Source organism: Akanthomyces muscarius, chromosome 1, assembly GCF_028009165.1.
Source record: "Akanthomyces muscarius strain Ve6 chromosome 1, whole genome shotgun sequence".
NCBI lineage: Eukaryota > Fungi > Ascomycota > Sordariomycetes > Hypocreales > Cordycipitaceae > Akanthomyces > Akanthomyces muscarius.
This window is the reverse complement of record NC_079241.1, coordinates 5,472,558-5,490,850: the sequence shown is the minus strand read 5'-3', so window position 1 is coordinate 5,490,850 and position 18,293 is coordinate 5,472,558. Positions and strand designations below refer to the sequence as shown.

Here is an 18,293-nt window from a genome sequence, read left to right as displayed (position 1 = left end):
TTACACATGAAAATTACACGCTGCATTTTTTATTTTTATTTTTTTGCTTTCCTTTCTCTCTTGGCGAGTAATGTTTCAAAGCATCTCTCTACCGTGCTGCGGCCGCTGCGGGCGACGTCCGGGTGTGGAGGCCGAGGGTGTTGACGACAGCGACGACGAGTGGGGATCGCCTAGAACAAAGTACCCCATACCGACGTCTGCTGCACTATAAGTGCCCGCTAAAAGCCACGCAAGCCACTAAAACAGACGCGGCAGTCCGCTATAATCCGCTGCAGCTCAGAGAACAGCCTGCTGTAAAGGTACTTGCAGACGGCACAGGCCTGCGACACTCTCTCTGCATGTCTTTACCAGACCGACCGTCCTGACCGTACTGAGTACATCCAACTCACCAACACAGTCTGAGTCTGACAACTGACAACAGACAGACAACAAGACAAGCAGCCGAGACAGTTCAAACAGCGCACTTGCACAAGCAAAAAATAGCAAGGAAAAAAAGAACTGAAAATATCAATTGGAAATACGAATTGATAATCCATGTAAAAGAAATGATAAACCCCCACCCCCTCCATTACTTGCTTGCTTGCGCGTCTTGCTTCCAAAGAATGGCTTGCAGGGCCCTGCATGAGTCGGGCACCGCTGGCTGGGCCTGGACCCCTTGCGTCCTCTGCTTTGCTTCGGCTGGGCTGGTAATAAGCAGCAGCGCTAGCATCTGCGGTCAACAGTCACCTGCTTCTTCTGGCCTTCCTAGCGGTAAGTTACTCTTTTTTTGCAGCGTCAGGTGAGCAGCCCTCTCTCGCTTGCGGGGTTTGCCAGCCGAATGGAACATTCCTCTTATTCATTAGCAAACGAACAAACCTGCAGGCTGCAAACTGCAAACTGAAAAAACGTGACCAACTGCAGCCGACAGAAGAATAGACTCGTGCACCGGTTGTTCTCTTTTTTTCTTCTTTTTTTCTTCTGCTTGTCCCAACTCTCTAGCACTGCATACTTTTGGCCAAGGCTCTGCACTGCCCACCATGCCGAGCCGCAACGACTCAGCGAATACCATAGTCACCGGGACCTGGGATTAATGACAAGAGCCCGGCGCGCCCCTCTACGTGACTTCTTTCCCTCCCCCACCCCGCAAGTCTTACTCGCGATGAGATGGGGGACGTGGCATAGCCTCTCCGCACGCTCGGGCGCCGCGAAACTCTACTTGAACTGCTAAGCCCAAAATCTCAGAGCAGCTTGTCGACATCCGGCAGGAAGCTTCCGACAAGAAAAACAGACGAAAATAACTGTACTCGTGACAACAGAGTCAAATATCGAAAACCATTGGAGTTCTCCGGCTTCGGGGCTGACAGAAACTTGTGAAAAAGAGTCACTTTGTGGCTTCTCAGCCTCGCCGTGCTAATCCCGATTCTGCCACACCACAAACTACAGCCGCAAGCCTCATGTTCCCCCCCTTGCTTCTTACATCCCAACCTACTCAGCCTTGTAGTAAACGCCCGGTAAGTTGTTAGCGGTGCGCCGCATTTCCAGATGCTGTGACTCGACTGGTAAAGTACTCGCCGTCATGTTTTGTAGTCGGCCAAATCAGCCGTAAAGCACTGGGCTTACAAGTCGCCCAACGTCAATCTTTTCGGAATCGACTAAACGTCGTCAACTTGAACTCTTCGCGCAACACACCACATACTGTGCATCAATAACGCCCCATTACACATCAGTGCCATAAGCCATCATGCCGCGACCAACCAAAGCCCTCGAGTGTCCCTCGCCGCCCAGCTGCGCGCCCGGCACCGTCCTCGTCGAGACTGCACGACTCGTCCTGCGCCGCTTCCAGCCCTCGGACGCGCCTCTCCTCGGACGCGCCTCTCCTCGCCCGCGCCGCCAACCATCGCGCCGTGTGGGACGGCGTCCGCGACAGCTTCCCGCACCCGTACACGCTCGCCGACGCCGAGGCCTTTGTGACGCCGAGTCCGGATCCCACGCAGCGAGGGCTCCCTAATCCCACCAAGGTCGCCGTCTGTGTCAAAATACTACCTGCCGACGACGACCACGGTAGCCAAGCCCAGCAGCTCGTGGGCTGCATAGGCGCCGACCCGGGCCAGGACGTCCTCTACCGCACCTGGGAGCTGGGCTACTGGCTTACGCCCGCCGCCTGGGGCCGCGGCTACGCGACCGAGGCGACGGGCGCCCTGCTGCGCTGGTTGCTGGGACGTGGCCTGGCGTACATCGCGTGCAGGCCCTCACCTTCGCTGGCAATCCGCGGAGCGCCAAGGTGCTGGCCAGGTGCGGCTTCGTGCTCGAGGGCGTTCAGCGAGAGGCGGCGGAGAAGGGTGGTGTGCTGCAGGACTTGCACCTATATGCTGTGCTACGGCGGGACGTCAATCTAGCAGAAGAAACAACAAAAACATTCACATAATCAATTGCATGCACGCCATTCAATCAGAAGTCAGAAAAACGTGATACAGAGTGACGCTGTGCAAGTGCAAAGACTCGGTTGCGTGCCAACCTTGATCAAGCTGTCACGATTTATGGGGCCGGCGCTGGTGCAACGTAAGGACCCTTCTGTTGGTCAGCGAAATGATGTCACACCCACCTCCTCCCGGCCATGTTTAGAGAAACCCAGTAACGCGCTTTGCGTCGTCAACACCACGGGGCTAGCACCGATAGCTTATTCTCCCCAGGCACAGGAAAGCCGCTGGCGATACGCCGTGTGGGCTGCGCCGCCGACGCTGAGGTGCACCGCCGTCGTCCGGGAACGAGGTACAAAAATAGAGATTGTGGCTCGATTTGATGACGGAGAAGACGCGACAGTAGGACAAAAAATGCCCCTCGTCAACTATTCGTCATCATCGGATAGCGAGGATGGAATCGGTGCCCACAGCAAGCCGGCCGCCAAACGTCAGAGGATGAAAGGCACGCCCGAGGCTTCCGCCGGCAACAGCGGCGCCAATGGGGCGCAGCAATCGTCGATGCCGCCGCTTCCATCCGAGTTCCACGATCTCTATGCGGCGACGGTGCGCCAGAGTACCGTCGACGACCCATCGCTGCACCAGGGACGCAAGAGGCAGGTGCCGCACATTGCAGGTCAATGGCCCAGCCATGTCTACATTGAGTGTGAGTAGAAGCTGACTTTTCCACGTCAGGATGAATACAAGCTGATGAGTCTACAGGGCGTCCCGGTCATGAACAGCATGCAGCCCTGACACGGCTTCTCGCCAGGGTACAGGAGACGCTGGATGGCGAGATTGAGCTGCACCAGTTCATGACGAGCGACCTCGGCGCGCCACTGCCTCTCCATGTTAGTCTGTCGCGGCCGCTCTCCCTGTCCACGGCGGAAAAGGATGACTTTCTACGCCAGATATCCGGATCACTTGGTTCGGGCACCGTGCCGCCGTTTGCCGTGCGGCCGCGCAGCCTAGCGTGGTTCACGTCGCCCGACTCGAACCGCAGCTTCCTGGTGCTCGGCGTCGCCACGGTGGACGACCAGCAGGACAACGGCGCGCTGATGGAGCTGCTGCGAAAGAGCAACGCAGCCGCGGCGCGGTTCGGCCAGCCGCTTCTATACCAGACGCGCGACGACGACACGGCGCGGACGGCGTTTCATGTTTCCATTGCGTGGACCTTTGCACGGCCCGGGCAGGATCTGTCCCAGACGACGCTGGATCTGTGCCAGCGGCTACCGCTCGACGAGGTGCTGGCGTGGACCATGGCCGTGGACAGCGTCAAGGTCAAGATTGGCAATGCCGTGACGAGCATTGCGCTGTCGGGGCACGCGCCGGGCCAGAAAAGGACGCGATTTCTGTTTGACGAGACCTAAGAGGGCAATTATCTCCATCGACAGACCCCGTTTTCCATCTGAACTGCTGTGGCACAGACGTCCTCTTTTTTTGCTCCTCACGAGACCCAACAACCCCCCCGGACGAAATGTGGGAACCGTTTGCCTGTGTGCATGGGTGTGCAGAATGAGGGGATTGGGGAGCTGCCGATGGAGCGTCAGTATCTCGCCAGCTCGCCATGAAAATGTCGAGCGGGTTTTTCTTTCGAGTCGGTGAGCACTGAGGCAGATGTGCAGGGATGCGTGAGGCATGAGTATCCCTGGAAGCTCTTCGCTTCGGCAGTCTGGTGGCACAAGTGGGCGGCAATGCATATGTCAACGCGTCATGGCAGCTACGCCCTAGCTGATATGAGATTAATCAATAATAATCACCTCATGATATCGGCCAGCAGGTGAAGAGATGTTGGGACAGGAGAGTCCATCTGTGGGTGCCGTGGCCGTGCTGGGGGTGACAGAAGGCGCAGTGCACACTAGTTCATGTATGTTGCGCGAATAGTTGGTGGTTCTAGTCCTTATAACAGTGGAATACAAAGCCGAGAGCGAACTGACTACAATCGAGCAATGTTGATATTGCTGTCCTTGGTGGTATGTTTGTGGAAGCAATGGTAAACAGAGGCTCAGTGAGTCAGCGGCCAAGTCGCGTCTGTTGGTGGAGTGTTTATGGTGTTTATGGTGTTTACAGTGGAGGAAGGTGCGGAATACAGCGGCATCAGTGGCCATGGCCCGTTGATGGCGGGGCTCAACTTTAAACCGGCGGGGTTCCTCATCGACTTCCATGTTTACTTGCTTGTACAGATTACTTGGGCACGTTATACAGGCGACGAACGACTGTGTAACTGCAAAGTGATTATCTCGCAAATCACAATCTGTACCACCTGCCTGCCACTTTCCTGCCACCTGGATTGATACCTGCCACCTTTTTTAATTTTTCCTTGCCGCCTTGTGTTGTGCTACTCTTCAAGGTGACATTTCTGCCGAGTCCACCCGCCTCGACCTCTGCGCGCCTGGCTGTGAAAAGCGACCGACGGCCTGCCCTCGATTGCAGTTGCTTCTTCACCTTTCTTGCACTTTTCTTTATTGCGTTCAACACAAGATTCACCCAAAACCTGTTGATTCCTTGGAATTGCCTTTTTGGAACAAACGAGACTGCAAAGATCATTCTTGTTCACTTCTGTCACTCCAAGTTAGCTGAACCCCTCCCTCCTCCCACGAATAGCTCGCGCCGTGGTTCTGCCTTTACCGCCCGCCGCCACCAAACCCGCTGCCAGCTATTCTGCCTGCCTCCGCAGCGCACCACCACCGACCACCGCAAAAGTCCTCCTTCTACTCCTGCAGTGGGACGGACCGGGCAGAGCAAAAACACGCATCCAACGGCCTTGCGTGCGTCATCGGTGTTGATTGTCGAATTCCCAACGAGCTTGGCTTTTATTTCTTTCTCTCTCTTTTCCTCCTTCGACGCCCGCCCGGCCATTCCTGTCCATCTGTTGCCATCAATCTACGCGCGGGGCGTTCCCAATTGCTACACACTACACCAACAAAAATGGATATTGACATGAGCCGCCGCAACAAGAGGCCTCGTCCCCTCTCCGACGACGAGCGATCGCGTCTTGAAGAATACATTGACTCCATCCACTACTCGGCCAGGTACGCTCTGGCCCGTGACACGCCGCTGCACGGCAAGGGCGCATGCTAACCAACTCGCAGATACAAGGACAGCGAATATGAATACCGTCACGTGCAGCTTCCCAAGCCCATGCTAAAGGCGATCCCGGAGGACTACCAAGATGCCTCAAAAGGAACATTGAAGCTGCTGTGGGAGGAAGAGTGGCGCGCGCTAGGCATCACACAGGTTTGTGGTACCCGCCGGCTGGCTTCGCGTCGAGATTGTTGGCTAACTGAAGCACCAGAGCTTGGGATGGGAACACTACGAGGTCCACGAACCCGAGCCGCACATTCTCCTCTTCAAGTAAACAAGACCCTCCTTTCGCCAGTCTTCAAAAAATTGTCCTTGGTAGCTAACAAGCCCTCGTTTAGGCGCCCAATCAATTACCAGCCCCCGCAGTGAGCCGAACCCCGCCACATCGACTCGTGTACGAATAGTCTCGAATCTGTTGCTTGGCCAGCTTGATGGAAACATGAGGCAAGCTGCAGTCGGGCCGAGTCTCTCTTTTTCTCTGATTTGTCTTTGCCATTTATGCCCCCGTCACGATGTTATGGACTTGCATGCTGAGATGATTGCTTTTTGGTCAATGGGAGGCGCACATCCGTCGCTAGCATGGGAGCGGTCGGCGGGACGTGCCATGCCAATGGCTTCACGAGCCTGTCTGGTGTTTTGTCTGTTTGGTTTCTTGTACGCGCACACGGAACAATATCGAAAGAAGAATAAAGGAACATGTTTTTGGGTTGTTCAACTTCTGCCGTCAGCAGCTGCATACCATCGCTTTCAAGGATAACATGAAAGCGCAATTGCTGGGGACACTCTCCCGGCCGGATACTGCTGGGCTGCTTGCATTGGGTGATGGGGCTTGTCTTGGGATTTGATCAAGGACAAGTAGACATATACTTAAAAGGGAAGAAGCACAGGGTAGGAAGGAGACGATATAGCCTTATATAGGGTAAATTGATGATGAACAAAACCTGCCAACATACCCGGGACGAGTAGCCCGACGGAATTTATGCGCACTTGGTGCAAGGCGTTTGATGGCTTTCGATGCCCCACTCACTGTAGACCTTTGTAACGGTAGACATGCTGAACTGGTTTGTTACGTGGTGCGATTGTAAGATTAGGATGGAATGCGTGTATATGCGCGAGGGCTGGACAAACACATTGGTGCGCATTTAGCGGCGACGTCACCTGTTGCAACTGACTATATTCCCGGCTCGTGCCGCGGGCAATATTATGGCTGGATAGTATCGTGACAAACACGCCACTTTGGCGGCCGCCGGCGCGGGCCTTGACATTGATGTGGAACGGCATTTTGACGAGGAACGAGCTGGGAGGGTATGCGGGCGCCGTGGCATGACTTTGCAGGATCATGGTCCTCTGGACAGCTGCTAGCATTTGCTGATCCTTTACACAGAGATGAAGCGAGCAGGAGCTCCAGACTGCTCTAGGGTGGGAGTTTATTAATATACATGACAAGGCACAGCACTAATATATTACCGACATAGGTAGGATGCGGGTGCTAATTCAACAGTGGGCCGATGGAAGAGGCCATGTAAGCAGACTTGACGCCTCAGAGGCGCCGATGAGCCGATATTTGCTCGTATTTGCTCGGTAAGTGTTGATTTTTAGGCAAAAAGAGAAGAGGGAGAGAACTTTATAATTGCATGTCACCTGGCTACCTATCATAGGTAGAGTTAGCAGCGTCGACCGACTTGATATACCTTGCAAAACAGAGAGTGGTTTCAGTACTCGTGGCCACGTTACAGGGCATTCCTCCAGCACTCTAGCGCTTCGACGGGGCCTTCCACAGTTGGACTAAGGTCAGCCACACGATCCACGGCGGCCCCATTCTTTCCGACATCCCAAGTCCGCAGTCTCAAGCATTGCCAGCCCGCCAGCCAAGCCAGCGTGGCATCTTGGTTGAAAGAAAGAGACAAATCTCCAGGCCTCGCCTGTTCCAAGACTTCCACCAACCTTTTTTGCTCCCGTGCATTTTGTTCCTTTCAGCTTCATAGACTCGAGCCCCTTTGCGACGCAACTGCTAAACATTCTTTCTCCCTTGCACGACCACTTCTTTATGCCCACGACCCCTGCCCGGAATGTCCGCCCCGTGAAGCCAACAGCTTATTAATTCCCAGCATACGTTGCCACAAACCTCCCGCAAACCACACTTGATCGCAACGCTGCCGTCACTCTCCTCTACCATCACCTGTGCTGCCAATTGGCACCATACGTTCAAATGAAATCTGCCGGCAAACTCTTTTTCCTCTCCGTCTTTGCCCTCTGGGCGACGCCGGGGACCTGCGCTGGCGCTTCCAAGGACGCTTGCCCGGTAAGCACGCGCGCTACGTCATGTCACTAGATTAAGATTTCTTCTGCTAACCATAGCTACATAGATCTCTCCCAAGGCCATCGTCGACGATGCCTGCGTCTCCTACGCTACCCTCGACAAGCTCAACGCCCGCGTCAAGCCCGCCGTCGACGACCTCACCCAAACTACCGACTTCTTCTCCCACTACCGTCTCAACCTCTTCCACAAGTCCTGCCCATTTTGGGACGACCAAAACGGCCTTTGTGGCAACATAGGATGTGCCGTCGAGACACTCGACAACGAAGATGACATACCCGACGTCTGGAAGGTCAAGGAGCTGAGCAAGCTCGAGGGGCCCCTGGCCAAGCACCCCGGCCGCGCCGCCAAGGAGGAGCACCGCCCGCTTCACGGCGAGCTCGGCGAGAGCGTCGGCGAGAGCTGCGTCTACGACAACGATGACGAGTGCGATGAGCGTGACTACTGCGTCCCCGAAGACGAGAGCGCCTTCTCCAAGGGCGACTACGTCAGCCTCACCAAGAACCCGGAGCGCTTCACGGGCTACTCGGGCTTCGGCGCTCAGATGGTCTGGAACGCCATTTACAGCGAGAACTGCTTCCAGCGCAGCTCCTTCCCGCACTCGGCCGATGTTGGCATCTCGCAGTGGCCCCAGGGCCCCGCGGCCATGGACTTCAAGCATGTCATGGAGGCCGCCGGCCGCCAGGCTCAGCTGGACCGGGAACGTCTCCAGAAGCCCCAGGCTCCCTTTGTCGCTAGCACCGGCCTCGAGCCCGACGATGAGTGTCTTGAGAAGCGCGTCTTTTACCGTGTCGTGTCGGGAATGCATGCCAGCATCAGCACCCATCTCTGCTGGGACTATCTTAACAAGACGACTGGTCTATGGGGTCCCAACCTAGACTGCTACATGGAGCGTCTTCACGGTCACGCCGACCGAATCAGTAACCTCTACTTCAACTACGCTCTGGTGACCCGTGCTGTCGCCAAGCTGGGTCCGTACCTGCAAAAGCCACAGTACACGTTCTGCACCGATGACCCGCGCGAGGACGCCACTACGCGCAGCAAGGTCCTCAAGGTGACGCAGCGCGCCGCCATGGTGCCCGAAATTTTCGATGAGAGCATCATGTTTGTCAATGGCGAGGGCCCGTCGCTCAAGGAGGACTTCCGCAACCGCTTCCGCAACATCAGCCGACTCATGGACTGCGTCGGCTGCGACAAATGCCGCCTCTGGGGCAAGGTCCAGACCAACGGCTACGGCACCGCGCTCAAGGTGCTCTTTGAGTTTGACAAGGACAGCAAGGACGTGCCCGTGCTGAAGCGCACCGAGCTCGTCGCCCTCTTCAACACTTACGGCCGCCTCACCAACTCCCTCATGGCCGTGGGACGGTTCCAAAAGATGGCCGCCGAGGCCGAGGACAAGCGCAAGGCGGCAGAGCTGCTTGCCGAGACGGCCAAGGACATTCCCGAGCCGCTGGATCATCCGCTCACGTCCAACGAGGACGAAGAGCTCTCGGAGGAGATGGTGGAACTCATCCGCAAGAGGAATCGCGGGTCTGCGAGCGATGATTGGAAGTCACAGGTTGACCATGAGTTTGCGCTATTCAAGCTGGCTGTCCGTGTCGTGTTTACGGGCTGGATCCGTGCCCCTGTTTACTTGTAAGCTTACCAGTGGTGGAAACCATCTTTGATGCACAGTTTACTAACAACAGATAGTTTCAAAGTTGGCTGCGCCGAGATTATCAGATTTCTGCGATCGTGGATGGGTCTTTATAACGGAGAGCGACCCTACAGCCTGCGTATACCAAACATTGATCGCCCCGATCTGTAGATCAGTGGTGACGGACCAGCGCGGCTTAAGGTTCGTGAACCATACGTGCGATTTTGACTTGAGCAGAAGGGACAACGAACAAGAGTATCTGGATATTGTAGACGATGCTCTTTCTTTTGCTTTCTGTTTCTTTATCTTTTGGCATTGCATTACTGGCGTTGTTTCGGGTTGATTTTGGGTTTCTTACAGCGGACTTTTAGACTTTGCCAGCATAGGTATTCATCATCGGCATTATACAGCTAGACCGATTGTTTCTATATGCTTTAATTGAATATATTCTTCGTGGAAAACAATATTCTATCGTAAAATCAGTGCTCGGGCGATATTTAAACGCGCACGCGATACTGGCTTCGACGCTGTCAACGACGACGTAATCAGGCCCACTGTGCTCGGGAGCTCAGCCCATCTTCCCCAGACCAAGCTTGACCTACCAAAACAAGCTCCATTACCGCCACGACATTGATTATCTGACACTATTTTTCACCTGCGACGACCTACCGAACGTCGCAGCATCGGCGCACGCATCCCAATGGCCGCACCCGTGCTATGAACAAACGATCCTCGCCCCGGCACGCCGCCCATGCCTGTCGACCGCCACCTCCGCCATCACCACCATGTCGTCGTCCGCAGCGCTGCCCGAGCCGCCTCGCCGGCCGCGGCTGCTCGCCCAGAACCGCAAGCTGCGGCACCTCCGGGGCCTGTCCCTGCGGAACCTGTCCTTTGCGCCGCCTGCGCGCATCCTCCGCTCTGCCGACGACGGCGACATCCACACCAAGAAGAAGAAGATGACGCTCGCCGTCCTGCAGGAGTCGAGCAGCGACCCTGCCGCCGCCGCTGCTGCTTTGCATTCGTCGCGGTCCTCGGAGAACCTGACCAGGATGGAGATGCCCGCGCGCCGGCCGAGCGTCAATGGCCACCGCGCCGGCGCGCCGGTCATGCAGCGCCGGCCGAGCCTGAGCAACGCGCACACGAGCCCCGTCAGCCGCCAGAAGAAGCTCGAGGACCTCGCGGACGAGGCGGTCGGTGATGTGTTCTTCTCTCTGCATGATGTGGCGAGCCCGCAGGAGCCAGTATATATAAGTGAAATAGGAGAGCGATCAGCGGTATGTATGGCCGCAATTCGGTCCCAGGCCTAAGCTTTATCTGACAACGGTGCAGAACTTTGATTTTCGATTCTTTAATCTGTCGACATGCGATGCACCCGTCGCCCGCGCCTGCTCAGTGCTGGTTCGAGTCTGGACACGACGTCCAAAACACAGCGCCTGGAGTTTCCTGCTCGAGGAGCTCATCGACCTCCGCCGGCTGCACTTTATATCCACCACCCTCAACCGCGAGTACCGCCCCAATGCGCTGGTGTTCCACCTCGAAGACGGCGTGTACTCGCTCGACTTTCCCGACCGAATATCCGAGCCCCGACAGACCCCGCCGCCCATAACAACGTCGTCGTACAATGCGCTCATGAAGCTCGCCAACCTCGAGGGCTCCCTCCGCGACGCCGAGGACACGCAGCGCGCCGTCCTGCAGCAGATGAATGCGCTCCTCGCCGCCGAAGAACCTGCCGATGCCGGCGGCGCTGACGCAGCCGAGGAGAGCGTGGTGCTCGCGAATAAGTACCTGGCCACGCAGCGTCGCCTCAACAGACAATCGGAGAAGCGCCGCGACGAGCTCCGCGCATCGCTGCGCACGCGGAGGGACGCCATCGCCGCGGGAGAGGCGCTGCAGCGCCGTCGCGCCGAAGACATGGCGACCAGCAAGGAGAAGCTGCAGGCGTCGCGGCGGCTCCTCGAGGACACGGAGCAGCAGATCCGCGGTCAGCGCCGCCGCATATGCGCCGAGCTCGCGGCCATCTTCCCCATTGAGCCGATCCAGCACGCGCCGCCACTGTCGTTTCAGATTTGCGGCCTCGCGCTGCCCAATTCGGTGTATGACGCCGCCGTTGCGCGGACCGTCGGCGAGGACGCCCTCTCCGCCGCCCTCGGGCTTGTCGCGCTGCTGGCGCGCCACCTGCAATTCTATCTCGCCCACCCGCTGCCGTATGAGATTGCATCCTTTGTCGGCTCGCGGTCCTACATCCGCGACGACATCTCGCTGCTCGTGGAGGCCAAGGCGGCCAGCGCCGCGGGCCCGCGCCGCGAGTTTCCGCTTTTTCTCCCGCGCGGCGGCTCCACGACGGGGCAGTGGCGCTTCGAGTACGCCTGGTTCCTGCTCAACAAGAACCTCGAGGCGCTGTGCGCCTCGCAGGGCCTGCGCGTCGTCGACATCCGACACACCCTCCCCAACCTCAAGTATCTTCTCTACGTCGGAAGCGCCGGCCGCGACGAGATGCCGGAGCGCAAAAAGGGCGGCGTGCGCGGGCTCTGGGCCGGACGCCTCACGGGTCGCGTGCCCTCGTCGTCATCGCCCCTGCTGTTGGGAGGGGACGATGTGAGCAGTACGGGAGGCAGTCGTCCCGGAAGCGCCGATAGCGAGGCCCACGCGCAGCGCGGCGACCTGCTGCGCACGGCAGCCCTGGCCGATGAGCCGCCGAGAGCGATGGGATGGGGTGTATCCGGCGGAGGAGGCATGAACCCAGACTTGGCCCTGCCGTTTAGAAGCCCAGAGACCAAGTTTACGCTCCGTACAAAGGGCCTGCGAGAAAACGTCGCGGGATGATGGTGCGTCCAGCGACATGATATACGAAATATAAGGTAAACCAAACGAACTGTACATAGGCGAAAGCGACACAGGTGAAGAAGGAAGGTTGCAGAAAAGATAAAGTAGGACGACCAAGGTTTCAATCGTCTGATTCGCCGGCGAATATAAACATAATACGTCAATACAACATCGACTTTCCGAGTCTTTAAAAGTAACAGAATAGAAGATGCAAAATTATACACAAAGAAAGAAATTGCCTCCGTACGTCCTTCTCTACTTTTATACAGCAAAACGCCTGGGGAGCTGCTTTCAGGTATGTGCCATGATACTACCTATGGCCGAAACCAGTCAAATGTATCCAAAAGATCCGAGTTGAAGAGATCAGCGGCATCGACGAGGAAATCGGTTTCCCAGCCCTGCACAGAAAACTCTTGGCCCGTCTCCTCCGCCGGCGGATCCAGCACACGGTCCAGCACCTGCTCTATGATCTTCTTGAGCGTGGCGCTCACGCCGTAATTTGGCGCATCCGGAGGCACGGCATTGAGGCATCCCACCAGCATGCTCAGGGACTGGATCATGGTCGACTTCTTGACGCCAGAGGCGCCGGACGACGCCGCCGCCGGCCGGAGCAGCTCCATGCACAAGACGCCGCCGGCCGGCGCGCCGTACGCCATGAGCAGCCAGTCAATGTCGCACATGACACCCGTCGTCAGCTGCCGATTCGTAAAGGGGATCAGGGACAGCTCGATGATCTCGAGGCTGATCCTCACGAGCTCCGCCGTCACGCCTTCTTTGAGCTTGGACAGCAAGCGCTCGATGAAGAAGACGTTGTGCAGATGCTCCAGCGTCATGTGCAGCCTCGTGTAGACCTGGACGTGGTCCAGCGCTGGATTCTGCAGGTCGTCGGCCGCGTGCTTCAGGCACGACGGGAACTCGTCGTACAGCTTGGTGGCCTGCTGCTTGAGCTCGAGCAGCGGGTCCTCGCAGGCCATCAGCGTGTTCCGCAGCGCAATCTCCAGGATCGAGTCGCGCGTGTAGGCCATCATCATCCGGGCGCGGAGGGGCGAGACGGGGAGGATCTTGTTTTCGAAACTCCACCCCGCGCTGCTGATCTCGGGGTATGCGGTGCCGCGCCGGGGCGGCACCTGCAGCAGCTCCTCGTCGGAAATGTCGAGCGGTTCCTCCTGGCAGATGAAGCGCCGGCTGAGCAGAGGCGGGCGGCCGGTGAAGATGGCAATGAGCTTGTCAATGTTGAAGACGCCAGCAAAAAGGCGTCGCCTGATTTGCACGCACACTGAGCGATCGCCAAACGCGGCGCTAGAGGTGTGCAGGCCCAAGTACGTTGTCAGTGCAACGAGGTCTCCATGAAGCCGAAAGTGACGAATATCTAAGCCGAGAGAGTTAATTTCTTTTCCATTGGCAATTCCCCAGCAATGTCGCTTGGGCTACTTACCGCCGTCTCCAGCGATATTGGACTGCAAGAGGCTCCTCTTGAATAGCAGAAAGCAGAGCAGCGTATTTCCGTAACCTGCATTCCAGCAGAGATTGGCGCAGTCAGCGACCAACTCCTTGTAAAAGTCGAGAGCAGTCCTCCTATCCATGTCATTCAGCGCTTTGCAGCTGCCTTTGAACGTCTCCCGCGGCAGGCTGAGCAGCCCAGAGCTCCAGTAGGCAAAGAGGATGCCGATGCATTCCCAGCGCATATTGTGTCCAGAAAACTCCTTGAACCATTCCTTTGGGTCCGTGTGATCCTCTCGCAGCACGGAAGCGGTGTTGAGGCACAGTTTTTTCGCCATGACCGAGAGCGACTCGTCGCTTCTGTCCCCGTCGAGAATGTCACCAAACGTCTCCCACAGCGAGTGCAGCAGCCACCGTGCGGACAGCCGACACCAGGCGTCGTGAATGTTCCGATACGTCTCAAACAGATAGTAGCTCGACGCGCGGTCCGGGATGTTGCGCAGCACATTGATGGCGGCGGCCGGCGGATCAAAGTCCCGCAGCGAGGGCGACGGCGCGTCTCTGGCCGGCTTCGAACTGACGTGCCCTTCGGCGGCCCCGGGCATGGACATGAGGCGACGCTGCGCCTCCTCCAGGTCGGTCGAGAAGCCCGTCGCGCCCATGTACCCCATCGCCTCGTACCTGACGCTTTCTGACGGGCGCGTGTCCACGGACGCATGATGGTCCCGGCGCTGCGCGATCCTGGGGCTGGCGATGCTCGCCGCAGCAGCGGGCCGGTCTGGAGATGGCAGGGTGGACGACGTGTGCTCGCGGCTGCGCGGCGGCGTTGGCGACAGGAGGGGGTTTTTGGACACCAGGTAGACGCACTTGTGCTCTATCCGACCCTTTCGGCAGCGCGAGCAGTACGGCAGCTGGTGGTCGCAGCCGACCTTGCGGCCCCGGCATGGCTCGCAGGCCTGGGGTCGGCCGTTGCGCCGACGTGGGACAGACGATGCGTGCGAGGAGGGTCGCGCACGGCTGCGCGGAGATAGCATGCTCTGACAATGGGCGCAAATAAACCGGCGGCAGTAGCGGTGCTGCGACTGTACAAGCGCAGCGTATCTGCAATCACTGGGACTCGATGATTTTTGGCTGATGACTGACTGGTGGCGGCGGCTGGGGCGCAAGTGAGTGTCCGCATCTAGCGGCGGCAGGCCGGGGGCTAGCAGTGGGAGCTTGTGTGTGCCAGCCAGCTTGTAAAGGGCATTTGCCGTCAGTATTCGCAGCACTTTGATTCTATATAAAAAGCTGATACAGCTATACATGAGAGATCAGATCTTCCAAAATCCTACGCTGCCGACAACAACACCCTCTCAATGCCCCGAGTCTCTCTGTCTTGTCTGGGCCGTGGGTGTGTGGTTACTGCCTGGCGCCTGTGAAGTACCGTATCCCTCCACATATGGCGTCGACTAAATGGGGTCGCAACATTTAGTCTACCGATTGATAGCCCATTGCGCCCAGTTAGGCATATTTCGAGACCCTTCGAAACTCGCTTTAAAGTTGATTGAACAAACACGTGCTGCTGTAGCGATGCGAGCTGGCAACGCCACCGCTTGCACAGCCTCACAGCTGGGAACGAGGCGCAGCTGAAGGGACCCTTCAATGTCGGGAGCGAAGCGGCGAGTACCTGGTCGCTGGAGGTTGAATTTGAGTTTGCTGACTTCTTATATCTCCGGTTTGACAGGGCGTGATGCCCATCATTGACAAGCCCGGGACATTGCCACGGGGGTGGAGGTCAAAGATTGAGGCACCACTGAAGCAGGCCGGAGATGTCAGCGCAGAAAGTCTAGTGGCTTTCTCCTTCTTTCCGTGCTGATTACATCTTTTTTTATCTTCATTATTCTAGTTTCCGTGGTTTATCGCTTTCTTCAATCCAACAACGATTAATGGGCTTTGCCGCCCGTCGACTTGGCAATCGCGCAGCCTTGCCGTCGATGCTGACCCTGCTCCTATCTTGTACGACTAGCCACAGACGTCACTAATAACCCGGCAACAATAATCTGTACTGGGTACTCAGTAACGACCTGGAGCGTGTGGGCGTCAAGGTGTTTGGCCAACTGACAGGGATAAATCCATGCTTCAGCCTTGTCCACCCAATCTGGGAAATCTTTGACGTCGTTCCTCATCATGGAGATGGTACTAGCCATGGGCACGGAAAAACAATATTTCAGTGTGATCTCTCTGTGCTGGTAATAAGGGCGGATGGGCGGCACTTTCGGTGCTTGGCGTCATCATCGTTAATCTGTTTGGGCAATGAAGTGGCGAGGCTGAAGCGGTAGCTCGCAACCTCGGAACATATTGGGCTATTAGTCACCACGCTAGCCAGTTGTCGGTGGCTTCGGATTTCTCGTATGGATGGCAGGGTCACCGAATGTTTGAGCTGGCGGCAAGCGGCTCCTTACAATTGCATCTTGGCCTGGCAGAGCTGTACAGCTGGGAAAACGGCGTGGTGCAAGAGTGGTGGCTTCAGGTGTGACGGTGATAGTAACAGCGGCAGCAGACGCTGTTGAGGGAGCTGGCTGAGTCACTCAATCCCAGACCAAAAGCAAGTTGCGCCTATGTAGGTAGCCCGGCCCTACCTAGGTACCTAGGTACCTAGACCATGTAGCTCAAGACAGCAGTCGCAGCCAGGACAACGCACATGGACGCCACATAGGGCAAAATATGCCTATTCATTGACGCCGCTGTTTTCAATTTCAGGAGCATTTTTTGCAGCAAAGATAATACCTGAAAGCACAAATATCCCCAGCCCGATGAGCAAGGTACCCATCAGTACTAGTAGATGACTGGACCACGAGCTGAGGGCAATCTCCACAGCCATCAGCCACTAGCGAGCTTCTGGCAGCGCCCGAAAAGGCCTAATCAACGCCCTGTATTCCATCCTGTGCTGCTGTGCCACTTTGGCCACTCGCCCTGCCACCCGCTAACAGTTTAGCTGCTCCAGAGGCCCCAGCGGTGGCGCCCCAGCACACTGGAGCCTTGGAAATAATAAGCTCAGCTACGGCCTAGCCTAGCCTGTAGTTAGAGCTCTCCGGGCGTTTGGTGCAATGGTGCAGTGGTGCATGAGGTCATGGCTCCCTCCCCCCAGCGCTCTTGCAGCCTGCAGCAGCTTGCAGGAACCTTCTTGCCCCCCCGGACAAACCCCTGTCTAGCGTCTTCAAGGCAGTCTCTTAGGCTGCTTGGGCCTTTCCTCGGCCCCATTCCTCTCCGTCTTCCATGATGCATATATAATTTCGTGACGCCCCAGTGCCATTGGTGTCTTGGCAGTCTTGAAACATCTCATACAACACAAAGAACTTTTCATCTCCATCTGTTTGCAGTTGCAAAGAGTTTGCTTGCTTGCTTTGCATCTTTGTCTCATCATACAATATAAAATTGCTTCATCCTCGTCTCGGTTCGACATACAAACTTGACGTTTGCATCCACACTCGATTCGCCACCATGAGACTCGACTACGCAGTCATTGCTCTGTCGCTCTTGACGGGCGCCTCGGCCGCGGCCATCGGTGAACCACTAGACATCGCGCGCGTCGATGTCGAAGATCACGATCTGTTCAAGCGCAAGGGTGGCGGCGGCGGCGGCGGCCGTGGCGGCGGAGGTAGCTCTGGAGGCAGTCGTGGAGGTAGCTCAAGCGGCTCGAGTGGCTCGAGTGGCTCTTCAGGAAGCCGTGGTGGAAGTTCGGGCTCATCTGGTTCGTCTGGCTCCTCTGGCAATCGCGGCGGGTCCGGTTCATCGAGCAGCTCTGGCTCCTCCAGTTCCTCGGGAAACCGTGGCGGTTCCGGCTCATCCAGTTCTTCTGGAAATCGTGGCTCATCAGGTTCTACAGGCAACCGCGGCTCGCCGTCCAACACAGGGTCCAACGTCAACGCTGGCGGTACAACAAGGTCCGGCTCCGGTCCTCAGCCCCGTTTCGGCGGCGGCCAGTATTACAGCGGAGGCTCTCGTGTTCCTTATGCCGCCGGCAGTACCAGAAACGGAATCGTCCCGGGTCTTCTGATCGGCTCTGCGCTCGCCTTCTGGCCCGCGCTCTGGCTTGGCGGCGCCTATATGTACAACTACCACGACCCCTACCGTTTTCGCAATGAATCCAACAACAACAAGGACGAAGAGCTGCCTGTCATCTGCGGATGCGCGCAGGGCGCCTCATGCAGCTGCGACGACAGCGGCAATACTACTGCCACCCTCAACGAGCTCGTTGGCAACGGAAGCTACGCCGGCCTCAACAAGAGCGTCGTCACCGTTGGAACCAAGGATGGTCACAAGGTCCTTCTCGTCAACGGCACCTTGCCCAATGGCACTACTGCCAAGGGTGACGAAGACAAGGATGCTGACGGCAACTCTACTGCTTCAGCAACTTCGGCGGCCGCCAAGACGGCTCTCGAGAGCATGGGCCTCTGGCCAGTCATCGCCACTGTCGTCGCCATCGTCTTTGCCGCGTAAGACATGCAATGACTATGCCTGCTTCGGTCCCGTTCTTGCGAACGTTAATGTGTAACATACCTTTCTGTTTCTTGTTTCC

At 57.1% G+C, this 18,293-nt stretch overlaps 8 protein-coding genes across 9 annotated transcripts; 6 read left to right on the top strand and 2 right to left on the bottom strand.

Moving 5' to 3' along the window:
• Nucleotides 1-1,433: 1,433 nt before the first annotated feature.
• Nucleotides 1,434-2,404, top strand: LMH87_006855 (uncharacterized protein; the record flags this gene model as incomplete). Its single annotated transcript, XM_056204811.1, has 3 exons — nt 1,434-1,490; nt 1,740-2,209; nt 2,272-2,404. 3 exons carry the CDS (start codon nt 1,434-1,436, stop codon nt 2,402-2,404), a joined length of 660 nt encoding a protein of 219 aa, XP_056060129.1.
• A 112-nt stretch (nt 2,405-2,516) lies between these two features.
• On the top strand, nt 2,517-3,805 carry LMH87_006854 (uncharacterized protein; the record flags this gene model as incomplete). Its single annotated transcript, XM_056204810.1, has 2 exons — nt 2,517-3,102; nt 3,159-3,805. 2 exons carry the CDS (start codon nt 2,517-2,519, stop codon nt 3,803-3,805), a joined length of 1,233 nt encoding a protein of 410 aa, XP_056060128.1.
• Nucleotides 3,806-5,363: 1,558 nt separating this feature from the next.
• Nucleotides 5,364-5,888, top strand: LMH87_006853 (uncharacterized protein; the record flags this gene model as incomplete). Its single annotated transcript, XM_056204809.1, has 4 exons — nt 5,364-5,467; nt 5,528-5,672; nt 5,731-5,789; nt 5,858-5,888. 4 exons carry the CDS (start codon nt 5,364-5,366, stop codon nt 5,886-5,888), a joined length of 339 nt encoding a protein of 112 aa, XP_056060127.1.
• A 608-nt stretch (nt 5,889-6,496) lies between these two features.
• Nucleotides 6,497-6,884, bottom strand: LMH87_006852 (uncharacterized protein; the record flags this gene model as incomplete). 2 transcript variants are annotated; one of them, XM_056204807.1, is made up of 2 exons in its annotated part: nt 6,497-6,577; nt 6,648-6,884. In XM_056204807.1, the coding sequence occupies 2 exons, from the start codon at nt 6,882-6,884 to the stop codon at nt 6,497-6,499; spliced, it is 318 nt and encodes a 105-aa protein (XP_056060126.1). The 2 variants fall into 2 exon arrangements, with proteins under 2 accessions (XP_056060126.1, XP_056060125.1); XM_056204808.1 differs by having other exon boundaries at nt 6,543-6,572.
• An 844-nt stretch (nt 6,885-7,728) lies between these two features.
• LMH87_006851 (uncharacterized protein) lies at nt 7,729-9,643 on the top strand (the record flags this gene model as incomplete). The annotated part of the gene is made up of 3 exons (XM_056204806.1): nt 7,729-7,821; nt 7,886-9,471; nt 9,529-9,643. The coding sequence occupies 3 exons, from the start codon at nt 7,729-7,731 to the stop codon at nt 9,641-9,643; spliced, it is 1,794 nt and encodes a 597-aa protein (XP_056060124.1).
• Nucleotides 9,644-10,257: 614 nt separating this feature from the next.
• Nucleotides 10,258-12,295, top strand: LMH87_006850 (uncharacterized protein; the record flags this gene model as incomplete). Its single annotated transcript, XM_056204804.1, has 2 exons — nt 10,258-10,746; nt 10,802-12,295. 2 exons carry the CDS (start codon nt 10,258-10,260, stop codon nt 12,293-12,295), a joined length of 1,983 nt encoding a protein of 660 aa, XP_056060123.1.
• A 314-nt stretch (nt 12,296-12,609) lies between these two features.
• On the bottom strand, nt 12,610-15,039 carry LMH87_006849 (uncharacterized protein; the record flags this gene model as incomplete). The annotated part of the gene is made up of 4 exons (XM_056204803.1): nt 12,610-13,664; nt 13,731-14,548; nt 14,603-14,752; nt 14,879-15,039. The coding sequence occupies 4 exons, from the start codon at nt 15,037-15,039 to the stop codon at nt 12,610-12,612; spliced, it is 2,184 nt and encodes a 727-aa protein (XP_056060122.1).
• A 2,176-nt stretch (nt 15,040-17,215) lies between these two features.
• LMH87_006848 (uncharacterized protein) lies at nt 17,216-18,214 on the top strand (the record flags this gene model as incomplete). The annotated part of the gene is made up of 2 exons (XM_056204802.1): nt 17,216-17,465; nt 17,601-18,214. 2 exons carry the CDS (start codon nt 17,216-17,218, stop codon nt 18,212-18,214), a joined length of 864 nt encoding a protein of 287 aa, XP_056060121.1.
• Between the last annotated feature and the right edge of the window lie 79 nt (nt 18,215-18,293).